Source organism: Pristis pectinata, chromosome 5 (genome assembly GCF_009764475.1).
Source record: "Pristis pectinata isolate sPriPec2 chromosome 5, sPriPec2.1.pri, whole genome shotgun sequence".
NCBI classification, from domain to species: domain Eukaryota; kingdom Metazoa; phylum Chordata; class Chondrichthyes; order Rhinopristiformes; family Pristidae; genus Pristis; species Pristis pectinata.
In genome coordinates this window covers 18,831,711-18,858,537 of record NC_067409.1, presented here as the reverse complement: position 1 = coordinate 18,858,537, position 26,827 = coordinate 18,831,711, and the positions used below count along the sequence as shown (strand labels likewise).

General features: G+C 42.0%; 1 protein-coding gene across 2 annotated transcripts in view; it reads left to right on the top strand.

The window, feature by feature from the left end:
• LOC127570339 (disco-interacting protein 2 homolog C) overlaps positions 1-26,827 on the top strand; it is a 504,340-nt gene that overhangs the window by 471,154 nt on the left and 6,359 nt on the right. For both annotated transcript variants that reach the window (XM_052015787.1, XM_052015786.1), the window contains 4 exons: positions 1,335-1,396; positions 17,195-17,252; positions 21,467-21,541; positions 23,585-23,759. In XM_052015787.1, coding sequence (XP_051871747.1) covers positions 1,335-1,396; positions 17,195-17,252; positions 21,467-21,541; positions 23,585-23,759 — 370 coding nt within the window. The remainder of the gene's footprint in view (positions 1-1,334; positions 1,397-17,194; positions 17,253-21,466; positions 21,542-23,584; positions 23,760-26,827) is intronic.

Here is a 26,827-nt window from a genome sequence, read left to right as displayed (position 1 = left end):
TCTCTGCATATTCTAAGAGCCTCTTAAATGCCTCTATCATATCTGCCTCCACCACCACCACCCTTGGCAGCGCATTCCAGGCACCCACCAGTCTCTGTGTAAAACTTGCCACGCACATCATCTTTGAACTTACCCCTCTCACCTTAAATGCATGCCCTTTAGTATTAGATATTTCGAGCTAGGGGCAAAGATATTGGCTGTGTACTCTATCTATGCCTCTCATAATTTTATAGATTCCACATTGTAATTTTTGGTTTCTGCAACATCAGCCGTACCTGAATGTTTTAACGAAAAGAATCTTGCTAACAGTCGTACAATGACTTATGGATAAGGTTCTCCCAAAACAAGTGAAATTGGTTTCTGCACTCGCATGTGGACAGTTGCATGCTCATGGATGTTCTCTCATTCTTACACACATACTTAAAAGGTTTGGCAATAGTCAAGTCTTCCGCTCACTCAGTTAATTTTTGATCATTTTCATTATTTTTAGCTTCATGAATGAACCAGGTGTTTATGACATCTGGATTGGGACAAATTTTTATTGGAAGTCTTGTGTAATTTGTTCTGCATTATTGAAGTGCACAATAAAAAGTTTATTAAGGGATATTTCTTGCATTTGGTTATGAGCGGCTTTTAAAACTTTGGAAAACAGTTTTGAACTCCCAAACAGAATGTATTCACTTTTAGCAAGTGGATTGGCAAAGACCCTGTTATGATGTAATTTACTTTTGTTCTAATAAAGAAATTAGGTTGACTTAAAGAGAATGGAAGGTTGATGCTCTATCATATTCTTGCACTGTTTCGTTGCAATTAAAAATTGACCTGCTGTGGCGTGCTTTTCATTGTTGCTGTTGCATGTTAAGCATGCCCTCTGAGCTGGCTGTTGTACCAGTGAAGGCTACTACATGTGCCAAAAGTCTAATGCATTTGTCCATGTGTGTTGATGTTTATTGCATCTTTTCCCTGCATGAATTTAGCTAATTACTTTTGTCATGGTGTAATTTTGGCATTGTTTGCATAATTTGTGTTTACAAGTTTCATGGCCAATTAAGAAATGAAAACCTTTGCATACACGTTAACTGTGAATGAACCAACAATTTGTATTTTAACTGAGGATACTTTAAAATATTGGGTGTATATTTCAATCAGTAAAACCAAATTATGGAAATTGTGCCTTTGCTACACTTGCATTAGTAAGTTAGTAAAAAGCGTTGATAATACTATTGCATTGAAGGTTTCATCTGAAAGTTTGATTCAAGCTAGCTTAATTCTGAAGAAAGACACTGCTGCTTTTCTGTGTTCGTTTCCTAACCACTTCATGCTGTTAATTGCAGGGTACGTCGGGACCTGATCCCACAACTGTTTATGTGGATATGAGAGCACTGAGGCATGACAGGTAATTGAAGCAATCATAACCATATATTTTGATGAGACATTAACATTTTCCCACAGGTAATCAATAGCATTGAAAAGGCCTGCTGAATGTATCCTCACATCTGGCTGCCAGAGGAAAGTTGTATGGACATGTTAGGGCAAGTTTGAAATGATATAAACAACTGACAGTGTGTAACAATGCAGTGAATGAACTTGAGGTGAAAATTTTGCCATCTAATTCCTTATACATAGCTTGCAAGGGAATTTGAAGGAATGAGCCTCCCTTATTTTTTTTCTTTAAAACTATTGATTTCTGGCAAACTTTGGGGAATGGGTACTCACTTTGAGTGATAGGGTTGTACAGCACAGTAAAAGACCCTTCAGCCCATACGTGTCAATGCCGACCAAGATGTATTTTCAAGCTAACCCCATTTCCCAGCACTTGGTCCATATCCCTGTAAGCCCTTGTCATCCATATACCTGTCCGCTTACTTCCTAAGTGTATCTAATGTACCCTCCTCAACCACTTCCACTGACAGCTGGTTCCATATGTCTACCACCCGCTGTGTAAAACAAAAAGTTGCCCCTCAGGTTCATATTAAACCTTTCACCTCTAACCTTAAAATGAGGTCCTCTAGTTTTCAATTCCCTAACCCTGGAAAAAAGGACTGGTCACCCTACCTATGCCCCTCATAATTTAAATACCTCGATGTGATCACCCCTCAGTCTCCTACATTCCAAGGAGTAAAGGTCCACCCTGTCTAACCTCTCCCTATAATTCAGTCCCTCGAGTCCTTACGACAACTGCTCCTATTTGCAACCTGAGCTCCTACTTGCTTTGCCCTCTCAGTATAGTGGAATACTATGATGCTGCTGGTTTCATAGAGCTACGTTTATTTATGTATTTGTTCTTTGATCATGGCAAGGCTTCACTTAGTGTCATTGCTCTTTGCACTGCATTGGATAACCCTCTGGTACGCTATCCTATTTGCTTCTCTAACTCCTTTCACTCTTTGGGCTGGAAAGCTGGGGTTTTTTTCCCTGGAGCTTATAAAATCATGAGGGGCGTGGATAGGGTGACTAGCCAAAGTCTTTTCCCCAGGGTGGAGGTGTCTAAAGCCAGAGAGCATAGGTTTAAAGTGAGAGGGGAGAGATTTAAAAGGGACCTGATGGGCAACTTTTTCGCACAGAGGGTGTTGAGTATATGGAATGAGCTGCCAGAGGAAGTGACAAAGGCAGACACAATTACAATATTTAGAAGGCATTTGGACAGGTACATGGATCAGAAAGGTTTAGAGGGATATGGGCTAAATGCAGGCAAATGAGACTAGCTCAGGTAGACAACTTTGGCACAGATGAGTTGGGCCAAAGGGCCTATGTCTGTGCTGTATAGCTCTATGACTCTAAATCCACCAGTATTCCCAAATGAGTATGTAAGACCATTGAGTTTTGCTCTGATCTGGTTGTGTAGCCATTTATCTCTGCTACAGCATGGTGTTTAGCAAGTACGTGATCCATTGTTTCCTACGCAACATCCATTGGATGTTAGCTTCAGAGCAAGGGCATAATTTAGCGCCAACATCACAGGTGAGGATGAAGGTCATTGCACTATGTACATGTTTAATTGCATGTTTAGCATTTCTTACCCAACACGATGGGAGGGATACAAAAGACGAAACTGCACTACTGATCAGAGAGAATGTCACAGCGGCACTCAGAGAGGACTTCCTGGAGGGCTCATCCATTGAGGTGATATGAGTAGATCTCAGGAGTAAGAAAAGTGTAATCACTGTGATGGGGCTATATTATAGGCCTCCCAATAGCCAGCAGGAGATAAAGGAACAGGTATGGAGGCAGATTATGGAAAGATGTGAAAGCAACAGAATTGCTGTAGTGGATGAGTTTAACCTCCCCAACACTGACAAAGACGTCCTTAGTGCCAGAGGCTTAGATGGGGCAGAATTTGTTAGGTGCATCCAGGAGGGTTTCTTGACACAGTATGTAGATAGTCCAACCAAACTACATATCTTGTATTGGGAAGCAAGCCTAGCCAGGTGATCGGAATTTCAGCAGGAGAGTATTTTGGCAACAGTGATCATAACTCCATAAGCTTTAAGATAGTTATGGATAAGGATAAGACTGGACCTTGGAAGAGCTAAATTGGGGAAAGGCTAATTAAAACAGTATTAGGTGGGAGCTGGGGATTGCAGACTGGGAGCGGCTGTTATTGGGTAAGTCCACATCTGACGTGTGAGAATCGTTTAAAGGCCAGCTGATCAGAATTCAAGATCAACGTGTTCTTGTGAGGAAGAAAGTCAAGGATGGCAAGGTTTGGGAACCTTGGATGAAGAGAGATGTTGTGAATATGGTCAAAATGATAATGGAAGCACTTGTAAAGTCTATGAAGCTGAAATTGGACACAGCCCTGGAGGAATATAAAGGGAGCAGGAGAGAACTTAAACAGGGAATTACAAGGGCTCAAAAGGGACGTGAAATGTCCTTGGTGAATAGGATTAGGGAAAATTCCAAGGCTGTTTATACATACATTAAAAACAAGATGGTAGCTTGGGAGAACATAGGACCACTCAAGGAATCAAAGAGGGAATTTATGCCTGGAGCCAGAGAAAGTAGGCGAGATGCTAAATTAATACTTTGCATCGGTATTCACCAAGGAGAAGGGTATGGAGCATAGTGAGATCAGAGAGGGCTCTGTTGATATTCGAGGGCATGTTGATACCAAAAAGAAGGTGCTGGGTCTTTTGAAGAACATTAAGATGGGTAAGTCCTCAGGGCCTGGCGAGATCTATCCCAGGTTATTGAGAGAGGTGAGAGGAAATTGCTAAGGGCTTGACAGAGATCCTTGTATCCTCTTTAGCCATCGGTGAGGTCCCAGAGAAGAGCCATCGTTTTTCCTCTGTTTAAGAAGGGCAACAGGGACAAACCAGGAAATTATAGGCCGGTGAGCATTGGTAGGGAAATTATTAGAGAAGGTTCTTAGGGGTAGGATTTACTCACATCTGGAAATGCATGGACTTATTAGGGATAGTCAGCATGATTTTGTGCGGTGTAAGTCATGTCTTCCAAACTGGATTGAGTTATTTGATAGTTGAGGAAAGTAAGGCAGTGGGTGTTGTGTACATGAACTTCAGTAAAGCTCTTGATAAAATCCCTCATGGTAGGATGATCCAGAAGATTAAGGCACATGGGAGGCACAGAGAATTGGTACATTGAATTCAAAATTGACTTGGCCATTTAAGACAGAGGGTAAGGGTGAAGGGGTGTTATTCTGTCTGGAGGTCTGTGACCAGTGGTGTTCCACAGGGATCAGTGCTGGGACCTCTATTGTTTGTGATATGTATAAATAAATTGAACGAAAATGTAGATGGGCTGATTAATATGTTTGCAGACAACACATAACTTGTGGAGATGTGGATAAAAGGAAGGTTGTCAAAGGATACAGCAGGATATAGGTCATTTGGAAATATAAGCAAAGAAATGGCAGATGGAGTTTAATGTGGACTAGTGTGAGGTGTTGTACTTTGGGAGGTCAAATGCAAGTGGAAAGTATACAGTAAATGGCAGGATGCTTAGGAGCACTGATGTACTGAGAGATCTTGAGGTGCAAGTCCATAGCTCACTGAAAGTGGCAACAAGTAGATTGGGTGGTAAAGAAGGTATTGGTATTGATTTATTATTGTTACTTGTACCAAGGTACAGTGAAAAACTTGTCTTGCATACTGTTCGTACAGATTAATTCATTACACAGTGCATTGAGGTAGTACAGGGTAAAAACAATAACAGGATACAGAGTAAAGTGTCACAGCTACAGGGAAGTGCATTGCAGGTAGACAATAAGGTGCAAGGGCATAAAGAGGTAGATTGTGAGGGCAAGAGTCTATCTCATCGTATAAGGGAACTGTTCAATAGTCTTATCACTGTGGGATAGAAGCTGTCCTTGAGCCTGGTTGTATGTGCCCTCAGGCTCAGGTGTATGGCATACTTGCCTTAATCAGTTGGAGCTTTGAGTATAAAATTTGGGAAGTCATGTTACAGCTGGATAAAACTTTGGTCTGGCCACATTTGGAGGACTGTGTGCAGTCTGGTCGTCGCATTACAGGAAAGATGTGGAGGATTTGGAGAGGGTGCAGAAGAGGTTCACCAGGATGTTGCTTGGATTAAAGAGTATTAGCTTGTAAGGAGAGGTTGGACAAACTTGGCTTGTTTCCTCTGGAGCATTGGAAGCTGAGGGGCAACCAAACTGAAGTATATGAAATTATGAGAGGCATTGATAGGATAGATAGTTAGAGTCTTTTTCCCAGGGCAGAAATGTCAAGTAGTAGCGGGCATAGATTTAAGGTGAAGGTGGGGGGGACTTTTAAAGAAGAGTAGCAAGGCAATTTTTTTTGCACAGAGAGTGGTAGATGCCTGGAATGTGCTACCAGTGGAAGTGGTGGAAGCAGATACAACAGGAACATTTAAGAGGTATTTAGACATGAACATGCAAGGAATGGAGGGATATGTATGCAGGCAGATGGGATTCGTCTAAATTAGTGTCATGGTCAGCACATTCATGGTGGGCCAAAGGGCTTGTTCCTGTGTTGTGCTGTTCTATGTATGTAATGCAACTGTGAAGCCGTAGATATTGTTGAATTCAGATAGATTTAAGTGGGATTAGCCGCTGGCCACTTCTTCAGCCAGCAGGGACATGATGAGCTGAATGGCCTCTTTCTGCGATTCCACGTTGTGTGGGAATTTTTCTATCTCCCTATTTGGGCATAAATTGGTAGTGACATTTGGCTGCATCACAGCGCAAGAGGAAAGTTCTCTGGCCTCTCCTGCCTGTACCTTGTCGGACCTGAGCATGGCTGATGTGGACCTCGTCCATTTGGCTGACTTCTCTTATTCCTTGACAACAATCTGGTCTCAGTTTTGATGCTTTCATCATCACTATGGGAGAGAAAATTACTGTTTCATACCACCCTTTCTGTGAGGACAAAATGCTCAGAATCAGGTTTATTATCACTGACATATTGTCATGAAATTTGTTGTTTTGCGGCAGCAGTACAATGCAAGACAAAGACACAAAAACTACTATAAGTTACAAAAATAAATAAATAGTGCAAAAGAGGAATAACGAGGTAGTGTTTGTGGACCATTCAGAAATCTGATGGTGGATTTCTGATTGAGGAGGAAATACTCCTGAATGGCTCAGCTCCAATTTTAACCATGTGTACAGGCCATCCCCAGATATGGACGACTAACTTACAGACACAGAGGAGCTCCCATAATATTATTAAATTGAAAAGTCTGACATACATATATACATTCGTTCCTACGAATGACAGAACTAGTTTCCTCTCTGTCTCTCTCTCCACTTTCAGTAATTGTTTTTTCTTATGCCATTCATTACATCACTGTGGAGGTATGGTTACCATATCAAGTGATTTTTTTTGTGTATTTTCCCACTTATGGACAAAATCGACTTATAGAAGTGTATAAAAACAGAATCCATTCATTACCTGGGGACGGCATGCACTCCTTCTACAATTCCCCAGTGGCAATTAAACATGTACATAGTGCAACTACACTGCACCCATGTATTAAATTCTTTTTTTTCTTTACCTTCTTATTTTGATAGCCCTTCAACAGTCAACATTCTAAACTTAAGGGAATACAAATCCTCTGTTGTTCTAGAGATTTTGAATGGAACCCTTTACTTAGAACATAAAACAGTATTGCACAGGAACAGTCCTTTCACCCACGATGTTGTGCCAACCTAATTAAACTGGTAATTAAATGCCTACACAAAACTAATCCCTTCTGCCTACACAATGTCCATATCCCTCCATTCCCTGCACATTCATGTGCCTATCTAAGAGCCTCTCAAACTCCTCAATTGTATTTGTCTCCATTACCACCCCTGGCAGCACATTCCAGGCACCCCCTACTCTCTCTGTAAAAAAAAACCTTGCCCCGAACATCTCCTTTGAACTTACCCCCTTTCATCTTAATTGCATGCCCTCTAGTATTGGACATTTCGACACTGGGGAAAAGATACCAGCTGTCCACTCTAGCTATGCCTCTCCTAATCTTATAAACTTCTATCGGGTCTCCCCTCCACCTCCACAACTCTGGAGAAAACAGCCCAAGTTTGTCCAACCTCTAATTACAGCACATGCCCTCTAATCCAGGCAGCATCCTGGTAAACCTCTTCTGCACCCTCCGCATCCTTCCTATAATGGGGCAACCAGAATTGAATGTCTTTCTAAGGCAATTTTTCCTCTGACCTACATAAAGACAAAAATCGGGATACATCTTGACATAGCTCTTAGATGTGGGCGAGTGGTGAAATGGAAGTGTACTGAAGGGAGTTTACAGTGGGATGGAGTTTCCGGTAGTTTATGTAGGTTTGTAGCATCTATAGATATATAAAAAGGAAAAGTTTAGCAAAAGTCCATGTGGATCCCTTACAGACTGAGGTAGCAGACGTTATATTGGGGTATGAAGAAATAGCAGATAACTCAGAAGAATATTTTCCAATAAAAAGAACATTTCATGGATGAATACACTGTAAAGTTCCCAAAGTGGTAGAGGGCTATCAGACTGGAGTAAGTCAAAGCTGAAAGGAATCAGCATTAGTTTTACTACAAAAACAGAACAAAACAGTATCATGAGCAATTCTGGTTGTCCCATTACAGGAAGGAAGTGGGAGGCTTTGGAGAGGGTGTAGAAGAGGTTCACCAGGATGTTGCTTGGATTAGAGAGTATTAGCTTATGAGGAGAGGTTGGACAAACTTGGATTGTTTTCTCTGGAGCATTGAAGGCTGAGGGGCGATCTGATTGAAGTATATAAAATTATGAGAGGCATTGATAGGATAGATAATCAGAATCTTTTTCCTAGGGCAGAAAAGTCAAATACTAGAGGGCATTGATTTAAGGTGAGAAGGGGGAACCTTTGAACTAATTGCCCCTTAGTGGGGCAATTTTTCTTCACACACAGAGTGCAGCCAGTGGAAGTGGTGGAATCAGATACAACAGGAACATTTAAGAGGCATTTAGACAGAAGAGGGTATGAGCTATAAGGAGAGGTTGGACAAACTTGGGGGTTTGTTTTCTCTGGAGCAGTGGAGGCTGAGGGGAGACCTAATAGATGTTTATAAAATCATGACAGACATAAGGTAGACAATGAAAATGTTTTTCCCAGGGTGGAAATGTCAAATACCAGAGGAAACTCATTAGAGGTGAGAGGGGGAAATTTTGAAGGCAAGTTTTTTTGTTACACAGAATAATAGGTGCCTGGAATGGGCTGGTGGGGGGAGTAGTACTAGCAGATTCGATAGTGGTATTTAAGAGGCTATTAGACACATGAATATGTAGGGAATGGAGGGATATGGATCATGTGCAGACAGAAAAAGAGTTAGTTTAATTTGGCATCATGTTCAGCACAGACATGTGCAGTACCATTCTTTGTTCTAAAAAATAGATACTGGAGAAATTAATAGAGCTAAAAGCCAATGAATCCCTAGGACCTGTTTACTGGCATCCCAAGGTTTTGAAAAGGATTTCTATCAAGGTAATGGATAGACCCGTTGTCTTCTTCCAAAATTCCATGGATTATTGAATAATTCCTACAGACTGGAAAATAGCAAATGCAACCCCACTATTTAATAACAGAGGGAGAGAGAAAACAAGAAACTACTGATCATTTAATCTAACATCACTAGTGGGGGAAAATGCTATTGTCTGTTATTTTAAGGAAGTGGTGACATGGCAGTTAGAGATAATAATAGGATTTGACAAGAGTCAACATAAATTTAAGAAAGAGAGATCACAATCTTAGCTTTTTTCAGATTGTAATCAATGGAGTAGATAAGGGGGGGAACTGTGTTTGGACTTTGATAAGGTGCCATGCAGAGATTATTAGAAAAAAAAAGCACATAGAATTGGGAGTAATATGGTTTGAGGATTGATTAACAGACAGATCAGAATAAAAATTTTTATGGTGGGATACTGTGACAATTGGGTGCTGCAGGGATCGGTGCTGGGTCACCAGCTGTTCACAATCTATATCAGTGATTTGGATGAAGAAACCAAGTGTGATATATCTAAGTTTGATGATGATACAAAGCTGGGTGCAATTGAGTGTTGTGAGAAAAATGCAGAGAAGCTTCAAGGGGATATAGACAGACTAAGTGATTGGGTGAGGACATGCCAATTGGAATATAATGAGAAAAAGGGTGAGATCATTCACTTTGGTAGAAAAAAGTACAAAACTATATAATTTTTATATGGTGAAACATTGATGCTCAAAGGGACCTCAGTGTCCTTGTACATGAATGACTGAAAGTTAACATGCAGGGAAACAAGCAATTAGGAAAGGAAATAGTAGGTTGGCCTTCATTGCGAGAAAGTGTGAGTGAGAGTTGAAGACATCTTACCACAATTACATAAGGCTGTGGTGAGACCATACCTGGAATATTGTATCCAGGTCTCAGCCCCTTACCTGAGGAAAGAAATATTTGTGATGGAAGGAGTGCAATGAAAGTTCAGCAGATTGATTCCTGGGAGGAGGTGAGATTGTTGTCCTGTGAGGGGACATGAAACGGTCAGGGGCTTGAGTTTGGAATAATGAGAGGTGATCTCGATGAAACCTCGTCTTACGAGGTTTGCCAGGGTAGATGTGGAATTGATGTTTCTCCTTGCTAGGGTTCTAGAAGTGGGGTTACAATCTCAAAATAAGATACTGGCTATTCGGGACTGAAATGTGAAGAAATTTCTTCACTCGGTAATGAATCTTTGGAGTTCTTCATACAAGAGAACTGTGGAGGCTCAATCAGTTTATTCAAGACAGTGATTGATAGATTTTTGAAGACAAAAGAGACCACAGGTGCTGGAATCTGCAACGAGAAGCAGAATATTAGAGGAACTCAGTGGGGTCAAGCAGCATCTATGGAGGGAAAAGGTGTCTATTAAGGGAATCGAGGGACATTGGATTATGCAGACAAGTGGTACCAAGATAGAAGTTCATTATTTTATGAATGGTGGAGCAGGAACAAGAGTCCAAATGGCCATTTTCTACTTCTGTTTCTTATATTTTGTACATTGAGTGCAATTCAACCATAATCAGTTCAGCCAAACACAGACGTTTGCAGAATTTCAAACACAATCTTTTACGTTGGAAATCATCTTTGCCTATAACACTGGCCCACCCCCAGATCAAATTACTTGGCATGCTGTTACCCCTAATTGTGCCCATGTGCCTGCCTGCATGCAGGGTCTCGTATATTAGGTATCGAATCATGTTTTAAATTTTTTATAAAATAATTAATTCACTGTAGCTTTCTATTGAGACCAATGACACCAGATTTCTGCTTGGATCTTTTAAACTCATCCAATTATTGAAAAGCAGATTAGTCACAGGTTGTGGACTAGCTACTATTAGGAAAATTATTTTTTTTGTGTGGTTAAGTTTGTAGTGTTACTTATAAATCTGTATCAGGTTACTACTCCTCGATACATTAGGGAATGTTTTGTAGCTCTCATGACTGCTTTGGTTACCACTAGTTCATAGATGTCTTTACACCTCATTACACAAAGAGTTTGAGTAATAATTTGAACCATAAAATCACAAATCAGGGAAGTAGTATGCTTTAGAATACAAGTTATGGTTGGGTAGCTGATAGTGCCAGAATTGACAACTCCATTTATTTTTATAGGGTCACCTTAAGGGGCTGTCACTAGTGATGTCCATTTTTAGTAAGTGTTTTTGACTGAAAAGGTCTGCCAAAAGCATTACCCGCTATGGGACGGTTGGATGCTTTTGTCATTATAAACCATAGCCGATACCCTCACATGGAATTTAACATCTTTGTTCTTGTATTTCATTATTGATTTGGGAAAGTGATTAATGAAAAGAGCGCTGTTTGGAAAAAATAGCTTACTGTACAGAATATGGTCTACTGATTAGATTAGCATTGATATTGTCATTTGTTATATTGATTCAGCGACAAGTAAACTATTAGGAAAGGATAGATGAAATGAACTAAAGCACTCAATTGGAATTTGGTTAAAATTGAGGACTTTAATATGTACGGCAGGGGAACCCGTGGGAAATTCAGTAATATATTAACAAATAACAATTTACTTACTGTCTTAGTGGGAATAAAAAAAGAAAATTCTGGAAATACTCATTAGGTCAGGCAGAATGTGTAGAAAGAGAAACAGTGTTAACATTTCAGCTTGATGATCCTTCAGAACTGCATTTTTATTTCAGATTTCCAACAACTGAAGTTTTTCTTGCTTTTTGGCTTCTTAATAAATTGTTCCCAGTGATGAGGGGTTTTAATATGAAATAGTGCAACTTGCATATTAGTGAGTAAAGAGAAGAAACTCCATGGTACAAGTTTAATCAGAAATTATTTCTCAAAGTGAATGTTATCCTGTTATAAATCATGAATAATTGTAAATAGTATGTATTAGAAATTCATAATGGAGTTTGCAGAGAAACTCAAGTGGAACTTTTAACCCTAAGAGGGATAAATAATATGGAAGGTCCTTGAAGTGAAAAGAAAATTTGATACACCTCACACCAAGATGGGTGGTATTGTAAGTAGTTTAGATAGAAATGGTTCATGAATATATTCAAGCAAATGGGCAGAACTGTGATAAATTAATTACAATATAAGCAAATTGAAAACATCCACTGTGAACTTAGAATATTTTGCCTGATCCTTAAAAAAGTTGTAAAAAGCTAGAGACATTGCAGGTCCAAAGAAAATGTGTGTACATAATTAAAATGTTCTAGAGAAGTACGGAAAAAGGTAATATACCTAATGAAATGCTGGCCCTTGCATCTTGAGGATTGCAAAGGGGTGGGGCTAATTAAAACCCTGATTAGACCACACCTCGAGGATCTGAAGCAGTTTTGGGTTCCACGCCTTGGGAAAGATGCACTAACCTTGGAGGCCATGCACCGTTTATTTTCCAGGTGAACATTATCAAATACCAACATCATCCTCGCTTCTTGCCTGTACATGGAGAGGAGGAGGATGAGAGGTGACTTGATAGAGGTGTACAAGATGATAAGAGGCATAGATCGAGTGGACAGTCAGAGACTTTTTCCGAGGGTGACAATGTCTAACACAAGGGGACATAATTTTAAGGTGATGGGAGGAAGATGTAAGGGGGATGTCAGGGATTTTTTTTACACAGAGTGCTGGGTGCGTGGAATGCACTGCCGGCAGAGGTTGTGGGGGCAGATACATTAGGGGCATTTAAGAGACTCTTAGATAGACACATGAATGATAGAGAAACGGGGGGCTATGTGGGAGGGAAGGGTTAGATAGATCTTAGAGCAGGATAAAATGTTGGCACAACATTGTGGGCCGAAAGGCCTGTACTGTGCTGTAATGTTCCATGTTCTATATTTTCATTATTAGCTGGTAGTTATGACCTGGTAAGATTGAGGTTTTAATTTTTCATGTTCAGTCTTCAGCTAATGGCATTTAAAACATGGTTGTGACAGTTCTCTCGGTAGCTGTGCTATTTTTCAGACTCTTCACGGTACTAAGCAGAAATATATTTAAGTGCTAGTTCTCTCAGCAACAGTCAGCATTTGTTGCAATGTGAACTAACTTTTGCTGTGGATTCCAGGAAATGGAAATGTAAGGTATTTGAAATTGTTCAAGCCAAATAGAAAATGAATCTCTTTGTGAACAGCAGTTCCTGTCAATTTGCCAGAACCTAACAGAAATTATCCCTCATGTATATCAATTTTTATCTACGAACCTTATGACTGACTGACATTTAATAGCCCACAGAATCAAGCATCCAAATGTGTTACATTAACTTTCCAAACTGGCACTTTTTACAACTTGCTTGATATTACTGGAATCAGCATCAGACATGGCACTTTTTTTTTAAACTTAAATTCTGCAAATGAACATGGGTCTAAAGGAGGAAGTATTCAGATTAAATGTAATACTGCTTCCTGAGCTGCATTTAGATGTTTTGTACACTAGTTGGATGTTGTGTCTTCCCATTAACACCAGGTCTCTCTAATGACCTTCTTATTCATTAATTTGATCCCAACATTGGTTGCACAAATTACAATAAAACATGTCAGTGTGAGTCATAGAGTCACACAGCAGGGAAACAGGCCCTTCGGCCCAACTTGTCCATGCCAACTGTGTTGCCCAGCGAGCTAGTCCCATCTGCTTGCATTTGACCCAGAGCCCTCTAAACCTCTCTGCAGCATGTACTTATCTAGATGGCTTTTAAATGTTGCTAATGTGCCCGCCTCAACCACTATTTCTGGCAGTTCATTCCAAGTACCATGCCACCCTTTGAAGAAGCTACCCCTGGTGTCCCCTTTAAATCTCTCATCCCTGATTTTAAGCACCCTCCCAGGGAAAAAAGACACTGTGCTTTCACCCTGTCTATGCCCCTCATGATCTTATGAGGAAGAAGAAAACACAATGCACTGGTGTTCAGAGCTGGTGTAGAGCAAGACTACTGTTCAACCCTAGACGTGCCATGGAAAAGGCAGTCTGAAAGGAGTGGAGTAGGATTGCTGTTCATTCTCATGTTTTTATTTATATAATTTCTCCTTGACCTTTTCCATTACTGCCTATCCTTTATAAATATATTTCTTTCCACATCTTTCGTCCATCAGGTTTGCGTGACAGTTTGGGCTGGATTTCGTGTACTGTGCTCTTTGCTGACATTTTATTTATTTTTTGGTTTACTTGCATATTTTATTGCTTAAGTTATGAAAATATTTCTGTAGCCTCTACGCATGGGTTATGGAGTTTATTCAGTTGCAAGGCCTCTCCTTATCTGACACCATGTTTTCCACACAACCTGTCCCATGTAACCCAGTGCGTTGCCAGGTTGGCAGCCCCAAGCCAGCAGCTCCAGCTGAGCAAAGCGAACATGTGGATGCTCAGCAGGGCTTCATAGCAAAACCCACCACAGGGTGGATTCCCCTCGAAGCCAACGGTCATCCATGTCAGGGGGAGGAGAGATGGGTGCCACCAGGTCACACTGCCTGACGCAACTACAATACAGTGCAACTCCATGAACCTGCCACTGGTGAGTTGAGACCCAGGCCAAGGAGGAGAGTCTGGCACAGAGCAGGGTGAACGAGGCTTGGTGCAATGTCTAAGATTAGCCGTGTCGCAGTGGCCGGGGTGAGGCAGGACATGAAAGGGGTTCATGGTTTAATAATGATTCACAACAAAGCAACCCTCTGTGCAGTGCCAGAAATTTAGGGGAGTATCAGGTTCCAAATAACCTTGTAAAAATGACAATATAACAAATGAACTGCCCAGGATCACTGGGGGGAAAGATCTACACAATCTCAGGCAGCTGGTGAGTCAACTCTGCCAACAAAATAAGGCACGGAGCTGGGGGGTGAGGTAAATCGCAAAGGATCCAGCCAGTGGATGCAGTGGATCATGATCAAGGTCCACATGGATGTTGTGGGCCAAATGGCCTGGTTCTGTGCTGTATGACTCTAACGCTATGACACAAGGGTACTAGGCAGTGAGTGAGGTGAATCGGGGGTGGGGGGGGCGCGGTGGTGGTGGTTGGCGGTGGACCTGGGCAGTGGGCGAGGTGAATCACGAAGGGCCCGGGCAGTGGGCTATGGTAAAAATGAAAAGCTTGTCTAGTGTGAGCTTCATGTCCTCAGAATATTTCAAAGCACGATACTGCCAGTGACAGGGTTTTTGAAGTGTGGCCGTACAGGAAAGATGGTCTCCTATTTGCATGAGCAAATCCCATAGCCAGTGGAATAATGATCTGATAATATCTTTCAGTGGTATACTTGAGGAATAGTATTAGCCAATGAAACGTGGATAGCTCCCCCTGCTGTTTGTCAGAATAGTACCATTGGCTGGCATTGCATCCTCCCAATAAAGCAGATTGTAACTGCATTTAACGTGACCTTCCTACTTAAGAGAGGGGGCTGAGAGAAAACAAAGAATTACAGAGTAGTTAGCCTAACATCGATAGAAGGGAAAAGGCTGGAAATGATAATTAAGGAAGTGGTAACAGGACATTTGGAAAATAATAATAGGATTGATCAGGGTTAGCACAGGTCTATGAAAGAGAAATAATGTTTGACAAGGTTGTAACCAATGGAGTAGATAAGATGAAAATCAATGCACAATGTGCTGGAAATGTGAAAGAACAGCACAAAATGCTGGAAACACTCAGCAGGTCAGGCAGCATCTAAGGAAAGAGAATCAGACTTAATGTTTCAAGTCGAAGACCCTTTGTCAGAATTTGAGTGGATAAGCAGGTTGTATCTGGACTTTCAGAGAATCTTCGAGAAGGTGCCACTTGAGATTACTGAGCAATTTTGGACCAATGACATTAGGGGGTTTCATATACTGGTTTGTCTAAGGGTTGGTTAATAGACAGGAAATGAAGAATAGGGAATGGAGGTGTTCTGCAAAGCCATGCCCCAATCTGGATTTGGTTTCTCCATTGTAGAAGAGGCAACACTGTGGGCACCGAATGTAGTACACTGAACTGGAGGAAGTGTAAGGCAATTGTTGCTTCACTTGATGGGAAGGGAAGAGGTAAAAGGGCCCCTGTTTCTTTTCACACATTGGCATGGGAAACTCCCATGAGGAGGGAAGTGGTTGGTTGAGAAGGAAGGGTGTGGAGATAATGGTCTGGTTGGAATGCTGACAGTGGTGGAGTTAACAGAAATTCTGAAGGATGACCTACCAGTCAAGTTATCTGTAGGGAAACACTTAGCGACCAGCTCATAGGAAGGAGGGAAACATGAGTGTCATACGGTGAACTGCACAGAAAGACTGAAAGACTTAGAGGGAAGCAGCCAATTGTAGTGTTGCTTGGTAGTGGGGTGAGCATGGTATGGCCACCATTTCAAAAGGTGAAATAACTATAGTTTTCCTTGGATAAAGTTTAACCAAACTATAGTTTGTACTTTAGAGATCAATGCCAACAAAAAAGCCCAGACAGACAAGCTGTTTGAAAAGTCTGTCCTGGTGGAACAAATCAATTAACTAAAATGTGGGAGGCAAGGTTTTAAATGATTTCTGCTGCTTAAATTGCATAGATCACTGGAAGACAAAGCACTGATATCGATGCATGCAACTGCACAGAGTCTGATTGAAGTGTATTTATGGAAATGGTATGTCTATTGATTAGCTTAATGCTTATTGAGGCCTGCAATTCTATAGTACATTTAACAAATAACAAAAAACATACTTCAAAGTTTATTGCATCAGATCTAAAGGAAATTGCATTTACATTTTAAGCATGTATAGCACAAATCTGAATTATAATTGAGTGGATAATTTTGCAGTGGTGAGATGGCATTTAAAATAATGGGCAATCAAATAGTAATTGTGAGAGCTTACAAATTACTCCTCATCGTTGATAAGTTAAGTTTTTAAAACCTTGTTTCCATTATTATTGGAATATAAGATGGGGAAATTGTCGGCTATGGCTTATTGTTGGCAGATTGGATAAAAAGTTATTGATTCTAAAATAATTTAACACAGATGTGAGTTACTGTGACTGTGGTCAAAAAATATTACAAGGATAAACTTACTGTATAAAAGGGAGACCCGGGGGTTGATAAATAACAAAGCAGCTGCAGTTGCTGTCTTTTCCTTCCTTTGCTTGCTTTTTCTACTTTTAATATAACAGCAGATTGTGTTACATTGGGAGAAATCTTTTGAACCTGCTACTGAATATATTTTTGGGAATTTAGACTCTTGTACTACATAGACGTGGCTATTAGCAGAAGCCTACAAGACATCCCCTTTGTTGCTTGCAGGGTCCGTTTAGTGGAAAGAGGATCTCCCCACAGTCTACCACTAATGGAGTCCGGAAAAGTGAGTAACAGATTCTATTTTGCAAAGATGGATTTTAAAAACAAGAAGCAAGTATTCAGGTGTTTGCAGTTAAGTGTGTGTTGATATTTCCAGAAGCACAAACTGAATTTTATGCTCAGCAAGGTGAAGGATGTGTGCGCTGAAAGGATCAAACGTAGTGGAAAGAAAACCGAAAATGAGGGCTAGTAATTCTGCCTTATCTTCAGATAAATGTACAACACTGCATTATTATATCATCTTGGATGCCGGCCAGCTTTGTGCTCAAGACTACCAGCTGAGTTTCTTTTGTGAAGTTTGTTCTTGTCCACGAGGCACTAAATTGAAACTAGTAAAAATTAACGTCATGTGCGACTCCTGCAGTTGGCAGAGCTTGGTTGGGTTCAGCCAGAGTGGAAAGAAGTGTGTTTTGGCAGTTCTTCCCTCAATATTTAATGAAAACATCCTGGTTGTTTATTTATGTCGAAGATGAGCTGCCTTCATTGGAATTCCTTCCCTGAGAGCAGTGTCGTCCTCTACTGAAGTTCATGCCTGCCATAATCCAATGGTGGGGGCAGTGCACTAATTGCAAAGGATCAGGAAAGAGTCGTACAGTTATTCAGCATTGAAAACAGGCCCTTCGGCCCAACTCATCCATGTCGACTAATTTGCCCAACTGAGCTAATCCCATTTGCCTGCATTTGGCCCTTATCCCTCGAAATCTTTCCTATCCGTGTACCTGACCAAATGTCTTTTAAATGCTGTAATTATTCCAGCCTCTGCCACTTCCTCTGGCAGCTCATTCCATATCTGTATAGGGGAGAAAGTTGCCCCTCAGGTCCCTTTTAAGTCTTTCTCCTCTCGCTTTAAACCTATATCCTCTAGTTTTAGACTCCCCTACACTGGGGAAAAGACTGTGGCTATTCACCTTATCTATGCCTTTCTAAACCATTATTAGGTCACCCCTCAGCTTCAGGGATAAAAGGTCCCAGTCTATCCAGCCTCTCCTTATAACTCAAACCCTCCAGTCCTGGTAACGTCCACGTAAAAAGATTTACAAAGGTGGAAGGTGAGTCAATCCTGGGACTCAGTTGCATAACTCTCAGCAGTTGACTGGGGCAGGTGAGGTAGACGATTAGCAGCTTTTTTTATTTATTCATTTATTGGGATGTGGGCACCCTTTGCCAAGGTCACATTTATCGCCCATCCATCACTGCCTTTGAGAAGTTGGTAGTGGGCAACTTCCTTAAACCACTGCAGCTCATCTGTTGATGCTTTCAGGTAGGGAGTTTGAGGATTCAGCCCAGTGAAGGACCAATGATATGTTTCCAAGTCAGCGTGTGGTGTGACTTGGAGGCGAACCTGCAGGTGGTGGTGTTCCGGTGCATCTAAAACCCTTGTCCTTCTTGGTGGTAGAGGTTGCGGGTTTGGGATGTTCTGTTGCAGTAACCTTGGTGAATAACAGCAGTGTGTTTTGCGGGCGGTACAACAGCCATTATATGCCAGTTGTGGAGAGAACAATTTGGTTAATGGGGTGCCACTCAAATGGCCGCCTTTATCCTGGATGGCGCTGAATTTCTTTAAGAGTTGTTGGGGCTGTAGTCATCAAGAAGATGAGAGTATCCCATCAAGCTCCTGACTTGTGCCTTGTAGATGTTTGAAGATACAAGCTGGAAAAGAAATCACATTTATGATTTTAACTGCAACATTTTCAAGTAGAAATTTGGTTATGTGCCCTAAGCACACTGTGCAGAAGCTGCCACAGATTGGATTTCACCTCTGAAATTGGCTATATTGTGATTCAGAAGCAGATGCAATATTGCCCACAACTATGTTGACACAGCAGGCAAGGACGAATTCCTGCCCTACAATACCTCTCACAACCCTTGCCCCTGGTGCCGGATAGGTGCAGTTTGTTTGAGGTTTGCTACACCAGATCAGGACACTGCATTTCCAGATTTGATGGGTTGGGGCAATTGTCTGAACAGGTAGCCCCACCCCAATAGGGTATCACCATCTGGCATCTGTAACTGAGGACAGAATATGGATCCTTTTACAAGCCCACAAAACCTATAATGGATCCATATTTCTGTCCAAAAGCCAGTGGTCTTGACTTCTAGTTAAAGTGCTGAAAGAACGGCTGCCTTCATGCTTCTGTGGCTGCCTTTTGTTTTGTTCCCTTCCTCCCTTGTCTGCAGTGGTGGCTGCTACAATGCTCGTGATACCTTGCTTGGGTCACCTTCTAACTGGGTGTCCTTTTGTCAAATCCCAGGAAGAGACGATCCAGAGGACAAGAATTGCTCTTGCTCTGACCTTGGATCTATGCCTGTAACATTTGTGATTCATGTGTACCCCTTTAGCAACTATACAATGTTCCAGTGAGAGTGTTGAAGAGGCTGGAAGTGATTGCCTGTCTGATAGTTGGCACAGGGTAATTCTCTCTCCCTGTAATTTCTTTTGCTTTTCAAAAAAAGTCCAGTTTAAAACACAAAATGCTGGAAACACAGGTAGCAGCTGTGGAAAGAGAAATTAAGTTAACATTACGGTTAGTTGACCCATCATCAGAACAGTGAAGAAGAGAAATTAAGTTGGTTTTAAGTTGCAGGTGCATTTAGTGCCTGGAACTTAAAACTAACTTGTTTTCCCTCTTTCCCTGTTCTGATGAAGGGCCTTTGACCTGAAAAGTTTCCACTCTTTTCACAGCTGCTGTCTGACCTGCAGAGTGTTTCCAGCATTTTCTGCTTTTGTTTCAGATTTCCATCCTCTGTAGTTCTTCTAAATTTCTAAATTTTCTTTATTAGTTTAATTTACCAGCTACCCTCCAGTATCTTAGAGAGTGACACTGATAAATGGTGTCAGAGTGTTAGTGGATATCACCATAAAATTTTAGAAGCCGTGTCTTATTCCAGACATTGAACGTCAGGCAAGGTTCCTCCCACAGCTAACATGTGAGATACTACACCATGCAATAAATAATGACTCGGGCCACTGGATTTGCAATGCAAGTAACCTGTCCAAACAATGAAGACAGTGACAAGAAAACTTTACATCCCATATTGAGCTGCTATGCAAAATAAACCAAAACCAACTAAAGTAAAGACGATCTTGCATCTCATTGGCCACAAGGATGGAATATTAAACCAAACAATAAACCACTCAAATGAAACCCTGGAAATGCATTACAGTCGACCACTCTAAGTTCTTTACTTGCAGTCAGGAGCAGGGGGAATCCTTTGTTACTTTTTTAACAAAGGTAAGATTGATTACCTAAGGTTTGCAGATCTGAAGGGCTCCCTGCCCATTGTGGTGTCTGAGGTTCAGCCTGAGGAAGCAGCTACTATGTGAGACACTGGAGCTATCGAAGCCAGGATAGAAACATTGGTTGGTGAACAGAGCGAGTAGATGTAATGAAGTGGTGGAAGACGAAAAACAGATTAGGGAAAGTAAAGGGTGGCAACTTGAGTGTCTGAGAGGGAAATGCCCTGTGTATGCTATGCATTGGAAAATCCTTTCCACAAACAATGGGCAATTGAAAGTCAATGAGGTGGATAAGATGAGCTGTTGAGGGACTGAGACGGGATCTGATTCATGGTACCAGTTGAACACAATGTACCTGACGCTGAAGGAGGTAGAACTTCTGTTAAAACCAAGACATTGGTGTGACATCTTGTCTTGGGCTATAATGGTATTTAATTTAACTTCTATTACAATGGGGAAGCAAACTACTTGGTATTGATGATCATTCATAACTTGTAAGGAGGATTTCTGTATAGTCAAAAACAGTTGTGTGTTTTTGCCTGAACAAAATTATCTGCCAATTCTCCTGTGTAAGGAGTATCAGTTGTTATCTATGATAAGAAGGACATAAAATAATTGGAAAAGACCAGGAGTTTTAGGGAGACAGGGTATGGGTTGTGGTTGCAGTTATGAACAGGTTCTTGAGAAAGGAATTTTATTTTCATTTGAAGTCAGGAAGTTGAGAGATCTGAACTGAACCTTTATGGTTGTGATCAGTACTGATGAACTCGCATTGCCATTGGCAGTCAGGTTCTGAAAATCATGTTTTAAGAATTCTCTGTAGGCTAATGGTTAGTTGTGCAAGTTTGGTTCAGGAAGCTGTGCTCATAATCCAGCATGTATGAAATGTACAATGGTGCCCACTGTGAATTTGTACTTTTTAAAAGAAAAGGGTCGTGTATTACACTGACTGATGTTGTGTTTTGTAAACTGTCTTATAGATCCTTCCTGGAGTGAGAATAATTATTGCCAACCCTGAAACAAAAGGACCACTTGGGGACTCGCACCTTGGCGAGGTGAATTGTCCACAATTTCTTTATCCACTAAAAACCGGTTTCTTTGTGATGCAATTCAACTTATCTTATGAATGGCTGATTTAATTGCACATTGGGCGGTGAAAACTCTACGCTATCGCAATGTGCACCCACTCTGAATGAGTTAACGTACTGTAGCTGTTCAGTAAACTTCTGAGAAAGTTGGGTCAGCAGCTGTGTGGGATTAGCCGTGTTTTGGGGGATTTCACAGGCGTGACGTCACCTTCTTTCTCTGGTCGTCTTTCCACTTGCTCTTCGCCAGCTCTCGGCACTCACTGCCTAGGGCCAGGCCAATGTCAGCAATAGGAACAGCCCATTTGTACGTTAAGAGTTTGTTCATCTGAGCAGCTAATTGTATTTAACCCTGCCGTGCGATTTCAGATGTATCTTGCTCGGTTAATCTCACTTTTTGGTTACAGAGGTTTCCTCAATTGCTGTTCATTTTAATTTTCATGACGGAGTTAGGTCTTCTGATTCCACTGTCTGTGGGTCCACAGCAAGTGTGGCTGCTGCAGGGAGTTGAACAGGTGTCGCAGGGCCGGTTGCTTCACCCTGAGGGGGACACTTCTGGTTGTACTCGCTAAAGTCCCTTCGCCCTCAAACAGGGTCACCTCGGCACCTTCCCCTCCCCCTCCCCCTTCCCTTCTGGGTCCACTAAAGACTCTTGTTTATTTTAATTATTTTAAAATGAACAAGTTTTCACTTGCAAAGCCCCTTTCACGGACCACCAAGGAGTTTACAGCCAAAGACCCGTGTTGTAACATAGGTAATGTGGCAATGAACTTATGCACAGCAAGTTCCCATGAAGTATAATGTGAGAGAAAACTATTCTGTCTGTGCTATTTTGCTCTATTGTCCTGGAGATCGCAGCTACCTCCTCTGCTTTTCTTCAAAAGAGTGTTGTGGGTATTTTGCCACTCAACATTGTGTGCAGCAAGTGCCTCAAGTCTATTATCTCATACAATAGAGAGCATCTTCCCTCCTTGCTACACTGTGGTGTCAGCCTGGGCTGAAGTCTCTGGAGTCAGACTTGAACAAGAAGCAAGGGTGCCCCCAGCTGAACTACAGATGGTGTCAATAAAGCTAGATTTCGAGCCTCTAAACAAAGTACTAACTTTACACTTGCATCCACCTCTCGGAATACCTCTGGCCTTCTCTCAGTTGGGCGAACTTATTTTCCTTGCGTCTTTTATGGTTCAGAGAGCTGCCTCTCTGCTTAAAGTGCTGGTGACATTCCTGTAAAATGGGGTTTCTATTTAATGTTGTGAATAAAGATCACAGCACGATATGGACTTGTGTGATTGTGTAGAGTCACAGAGCGATACAGCTCGGATACAGGCCCTTCAGCCCAACGAGTCTATGCCGACCATGGTGTCCACCCAGCTTGTCCCAAGTTCCTGCATTCGGCCCATATCTCTCCAAGCCCCGCCCCTCCATGTACCTATCCAAGTACTTCTTAAATGATACTATTGTACCTCCCTCAACCACTTTCTCTCGCAGCTCATTCCATATACTCACCACCCTCAGTGTGAAAAGGTTGCCCCTCAGGTCCCTTTTAAATATTTCCCCTCTCACCCTAAATCTATGCCTACTAGTTTTGGACTCCCCTACCCTGGAGAAAAGACTCTTAGATCCACCTTATCTATGCCTCTCATAATTTTAAACACTTCTATAAGGTCGCCCCTCAATCTCCGATAGGCACCGAGCCCAAGGGTATTCACTTCCCCTTTAGTGGAAATTACTGTTGGAATGTGAACGCCAATTTTATTTGAAGACTGAGGAAGCTCCCTTGTAACTACCTCTATCTCTCTCCAGTGTACTTTCTTATTTTTCATCCTTTTATTTGTGTCTTAATTTTCTCCTTTGGTTCTTTCCACCTTCTCCCACCGTACTTCTGTAAACATTAATGTGTTTGTTATTTATGATATTAAAGGCATTGTGGAGATTGTGCAACAGATTGCAAAAGCAGTATTTTGCTGGATTGAGACGAAAACAATGATTCACATCTCTTTCCCAAATGAACAGATTTGGGTTCACAGTGCTCATAATGCGAGTGGGTATTTCACCATTTATGGAGATGAATCTCTTCAGTCAGATCATTTCAACTCCCGCTTGAGCTTTGGAGATACACAAACAGTATGGGCCCGAACAGGTTACTTGGGATTTCTTAGACGGACGGATCTTACTGACGCCAATGGAGGTAAGGGCTGGGAAGCACAGCCAGATTTTAAAAGATTTTCATTATTTTTTCTTTGTAGTCATGGAGATGTACAGCATAGAAAATGACCCTTCAGCCCATCTACATTAATCCCATTTACCTGCATTAAGTCTATGCCTTGCCTATTCAAGTGCCCGTCTAAATGTCTCTTCAATGCAGTGATTGTATCTGACTCCACCGTCTACTCTGGCAGTGAGCACTCTGTGTTTAAAAAAAATACTTTCCCCTCAAATTCTCTTTAAAACTCCTTCCTCTCACCCTACACCTATGGTCTCTTGTTTTTAATACTCTACCATGGAAACATATGATGAGTATCTACCCTTTCTGTGCCATCTGGCCATCTGCCCTCTTTGCTCGCAGTCCTGATGCAGGGTTTCAACCCCAAATGTCAACAATTTCTTTCCTCCCCCCGCTGCTGCTCGACCCGCTGAGCAGATTGTTGCTCCAGATTCCAGCATCTGCAATCTCCTGTGTCTACCCTATCTATGCCTCTTATAATTTTATATAGCTCCATTGAGTCACCCCTCAGTTTCCTTCACTCGAGGGAAAGCCAGCCCAGCCTATTCAATCTCTCACCATAGTAACATCCTCCAATCCAGGCAACACCCTGGTGAATCTCCTCTGCACTGTCTCCAGTGCAACCACATCCCTCCTATAGAGCAGTGACTAGAACTGCACACAATACACCGTGCAGTCTAATCAGTGTTTTGTAAAATTGCAACGTAATGTTCCAACTTTTATATTCTATGCACCAACCAAAGAAGGCAAGCATGCATATGCCTTCTTCATACCCTATGTTGTCACATTCAGGGAACTATGGGCTTGAACCCCAGGTCCTTCTGTTCATCAATGTTCCTTAGAGCCCTGCCATTTATTGTATATGCCATTTCCAGATTTAAGATATCTTTATTAGTCACATGTACATCGAAACACACAGTGAAATACATCTTTTTGTGTAGTGTTCTGGGGGCAGCCCGCAAGTGTCGCCACGCTTCCGGCGCCAATGTAGCATGCCCACAACTTCCTAACCCGTCCGTCTTTGGAATGTGGGAAGAAACCGGAGCACCCGGAGGAAACCCACGCAGACACGGGGAGAACGTACAAACTCCTTACAGACAGTGGCTGGATTTGAACCCAGGTCGCTGGCACTGTATCCTAGCTTGTCAAGGATACAGCAGGATATATGGGCTGAGAAATGGCAGGTAGTGTTTAATCTAGACAAGTGTGAGGTGTTGCATTTTGGGAGCTTTGGGTCAAATGCAAGAGGAAAGTATACAGTAAATGGCAGGACCCTTGAGATCATTGACGTACAGAGGGATCTTGGGGTGCTAGTCCATCGCTCCCTGTAACACAGGTGGATAAGATGGTGAAGAAGGTTACGGCATGCTTGCCTTCATTGACTATAAAAGTCAGGAAGTCATGTTGCAGTTTTATAAGACTTTACTTAGGCCACATTTGGAGTTCTGGTCACCACACTACAGGAAGGATGTGGAGGCTTTGGAGACGGTGCAGAAGAGGTTCACCAGGATGTTGCCTGGATTGGAGAGTATTAGCTATAAGGAGAGGTTGGACAAACCTGGATTGTTTTCCCTGGAGCATCAGAGGCTGAGGGGCAACCTGATCGAAGTGTATAAAATTATGAGAGGTGTAGATAGTCAGTCTTTTTCCCAGGGTGGAAGTGTCAAATACTTGCATTGCATAGATTTAAAGCGAGAAGGAGAACGTTTAAAGGAGAGGTGTGAGACACTTTTTACAGACAGCAGGAGGTGCTCGGAACACGTTGCTGGGGGAGGTGATGGAAACAGATATGATGGCAACAGATATGATGGCAACACTTAAAAGGCATTTAGACAGACAGATAAACAGGCAGGGAATAGAGGGCTATGGAGCATGTGCAGGCAGATGGGATTAGTTAGATTGGTATCATGGTCGGTGCAGACATGGTGGGCTGAAGGGCCTGTTCCTGTGCTTTACTGTTCTATGTACCCCTATTTGACTTCCCAAAATGCGTTACCTTGTACCTGTTGGAATTAAATTCCATCTACCAATGCTCTGCCCAACTGTCCATCTGACCTATATCCTGCTGTAGCTTTAGACAACTTTGCCTGCTATCCACGACACCAATTTTCAAATCGTCAGCTAACTTACTAATCATACCTCCAAGCTGTGGCTAAGTTGTTTCCCTTGGCGGGTGAGTCTAGGACTGGAGGGCACAGTCTTAGAATTAGAGGGTACCCATTTAGAACAGAAATGAGAAGATATTTCTTTAGCCAGAGGATCACGGATTTATGAAATTCGTTGCCACATACAGCTGTGGAGGCCCAATCATTGGGGGTGTTTAAGGTGGAGATTGATAGGTATCTAATTAGTCAAGGTTTCAAGGGATATGGGGAAAAGGCCGAGAATTGGGGCTAGATGGGAATAGTTTTGCTCATGGTGAGGTAGCGGTGCAGACTCGATGGGCCGAATGGCCTACTTCTGCTCCTTTGTCTTGTGATCTTGTGAAGCTGTTAATATCTATCTCAACCAACAAAGGTCCCAACGCTGATCCCTGCAGTACACCACTGGTCACAGGCTTCCATTCAGAAAAGTACCACTACCCTCCGCCTCCTATCACTGCCAGTTTTGGACCCAGTTAGCCAGCTCATCTTGGATCCCATGTGCACCAGCCTACCATGTGGGACCTTGTCAAATGCCTTACTAAAGTCCATATAGACAATGTCCACTGCCTGCCTTCATCAATCTTCTTAGTAGTCACCTCAGAAAATCCCAATGAAGTTAGTAAGACAGGATTTGCCATGCACAAAGCCATGCCGTCTATCCCTGATCAGCCCCCACCTTTCCAAATGTACACAAGTCCTATCCCTTAAATGTGTATAAGCCAGCTCACCGACCAGAGGTTACCTGGCTTATCCTACTGCCCTTAAATAAAGGGACAACATTCGCCATCCTCCAGTCTTCTGGTACCTCACCAAAAAGATGCAAAATTCTCTGTCAAGGCCCCAACTGTCTCCTCCCTTGCTTCCCATAGCAACCTGAAATGGATCTCA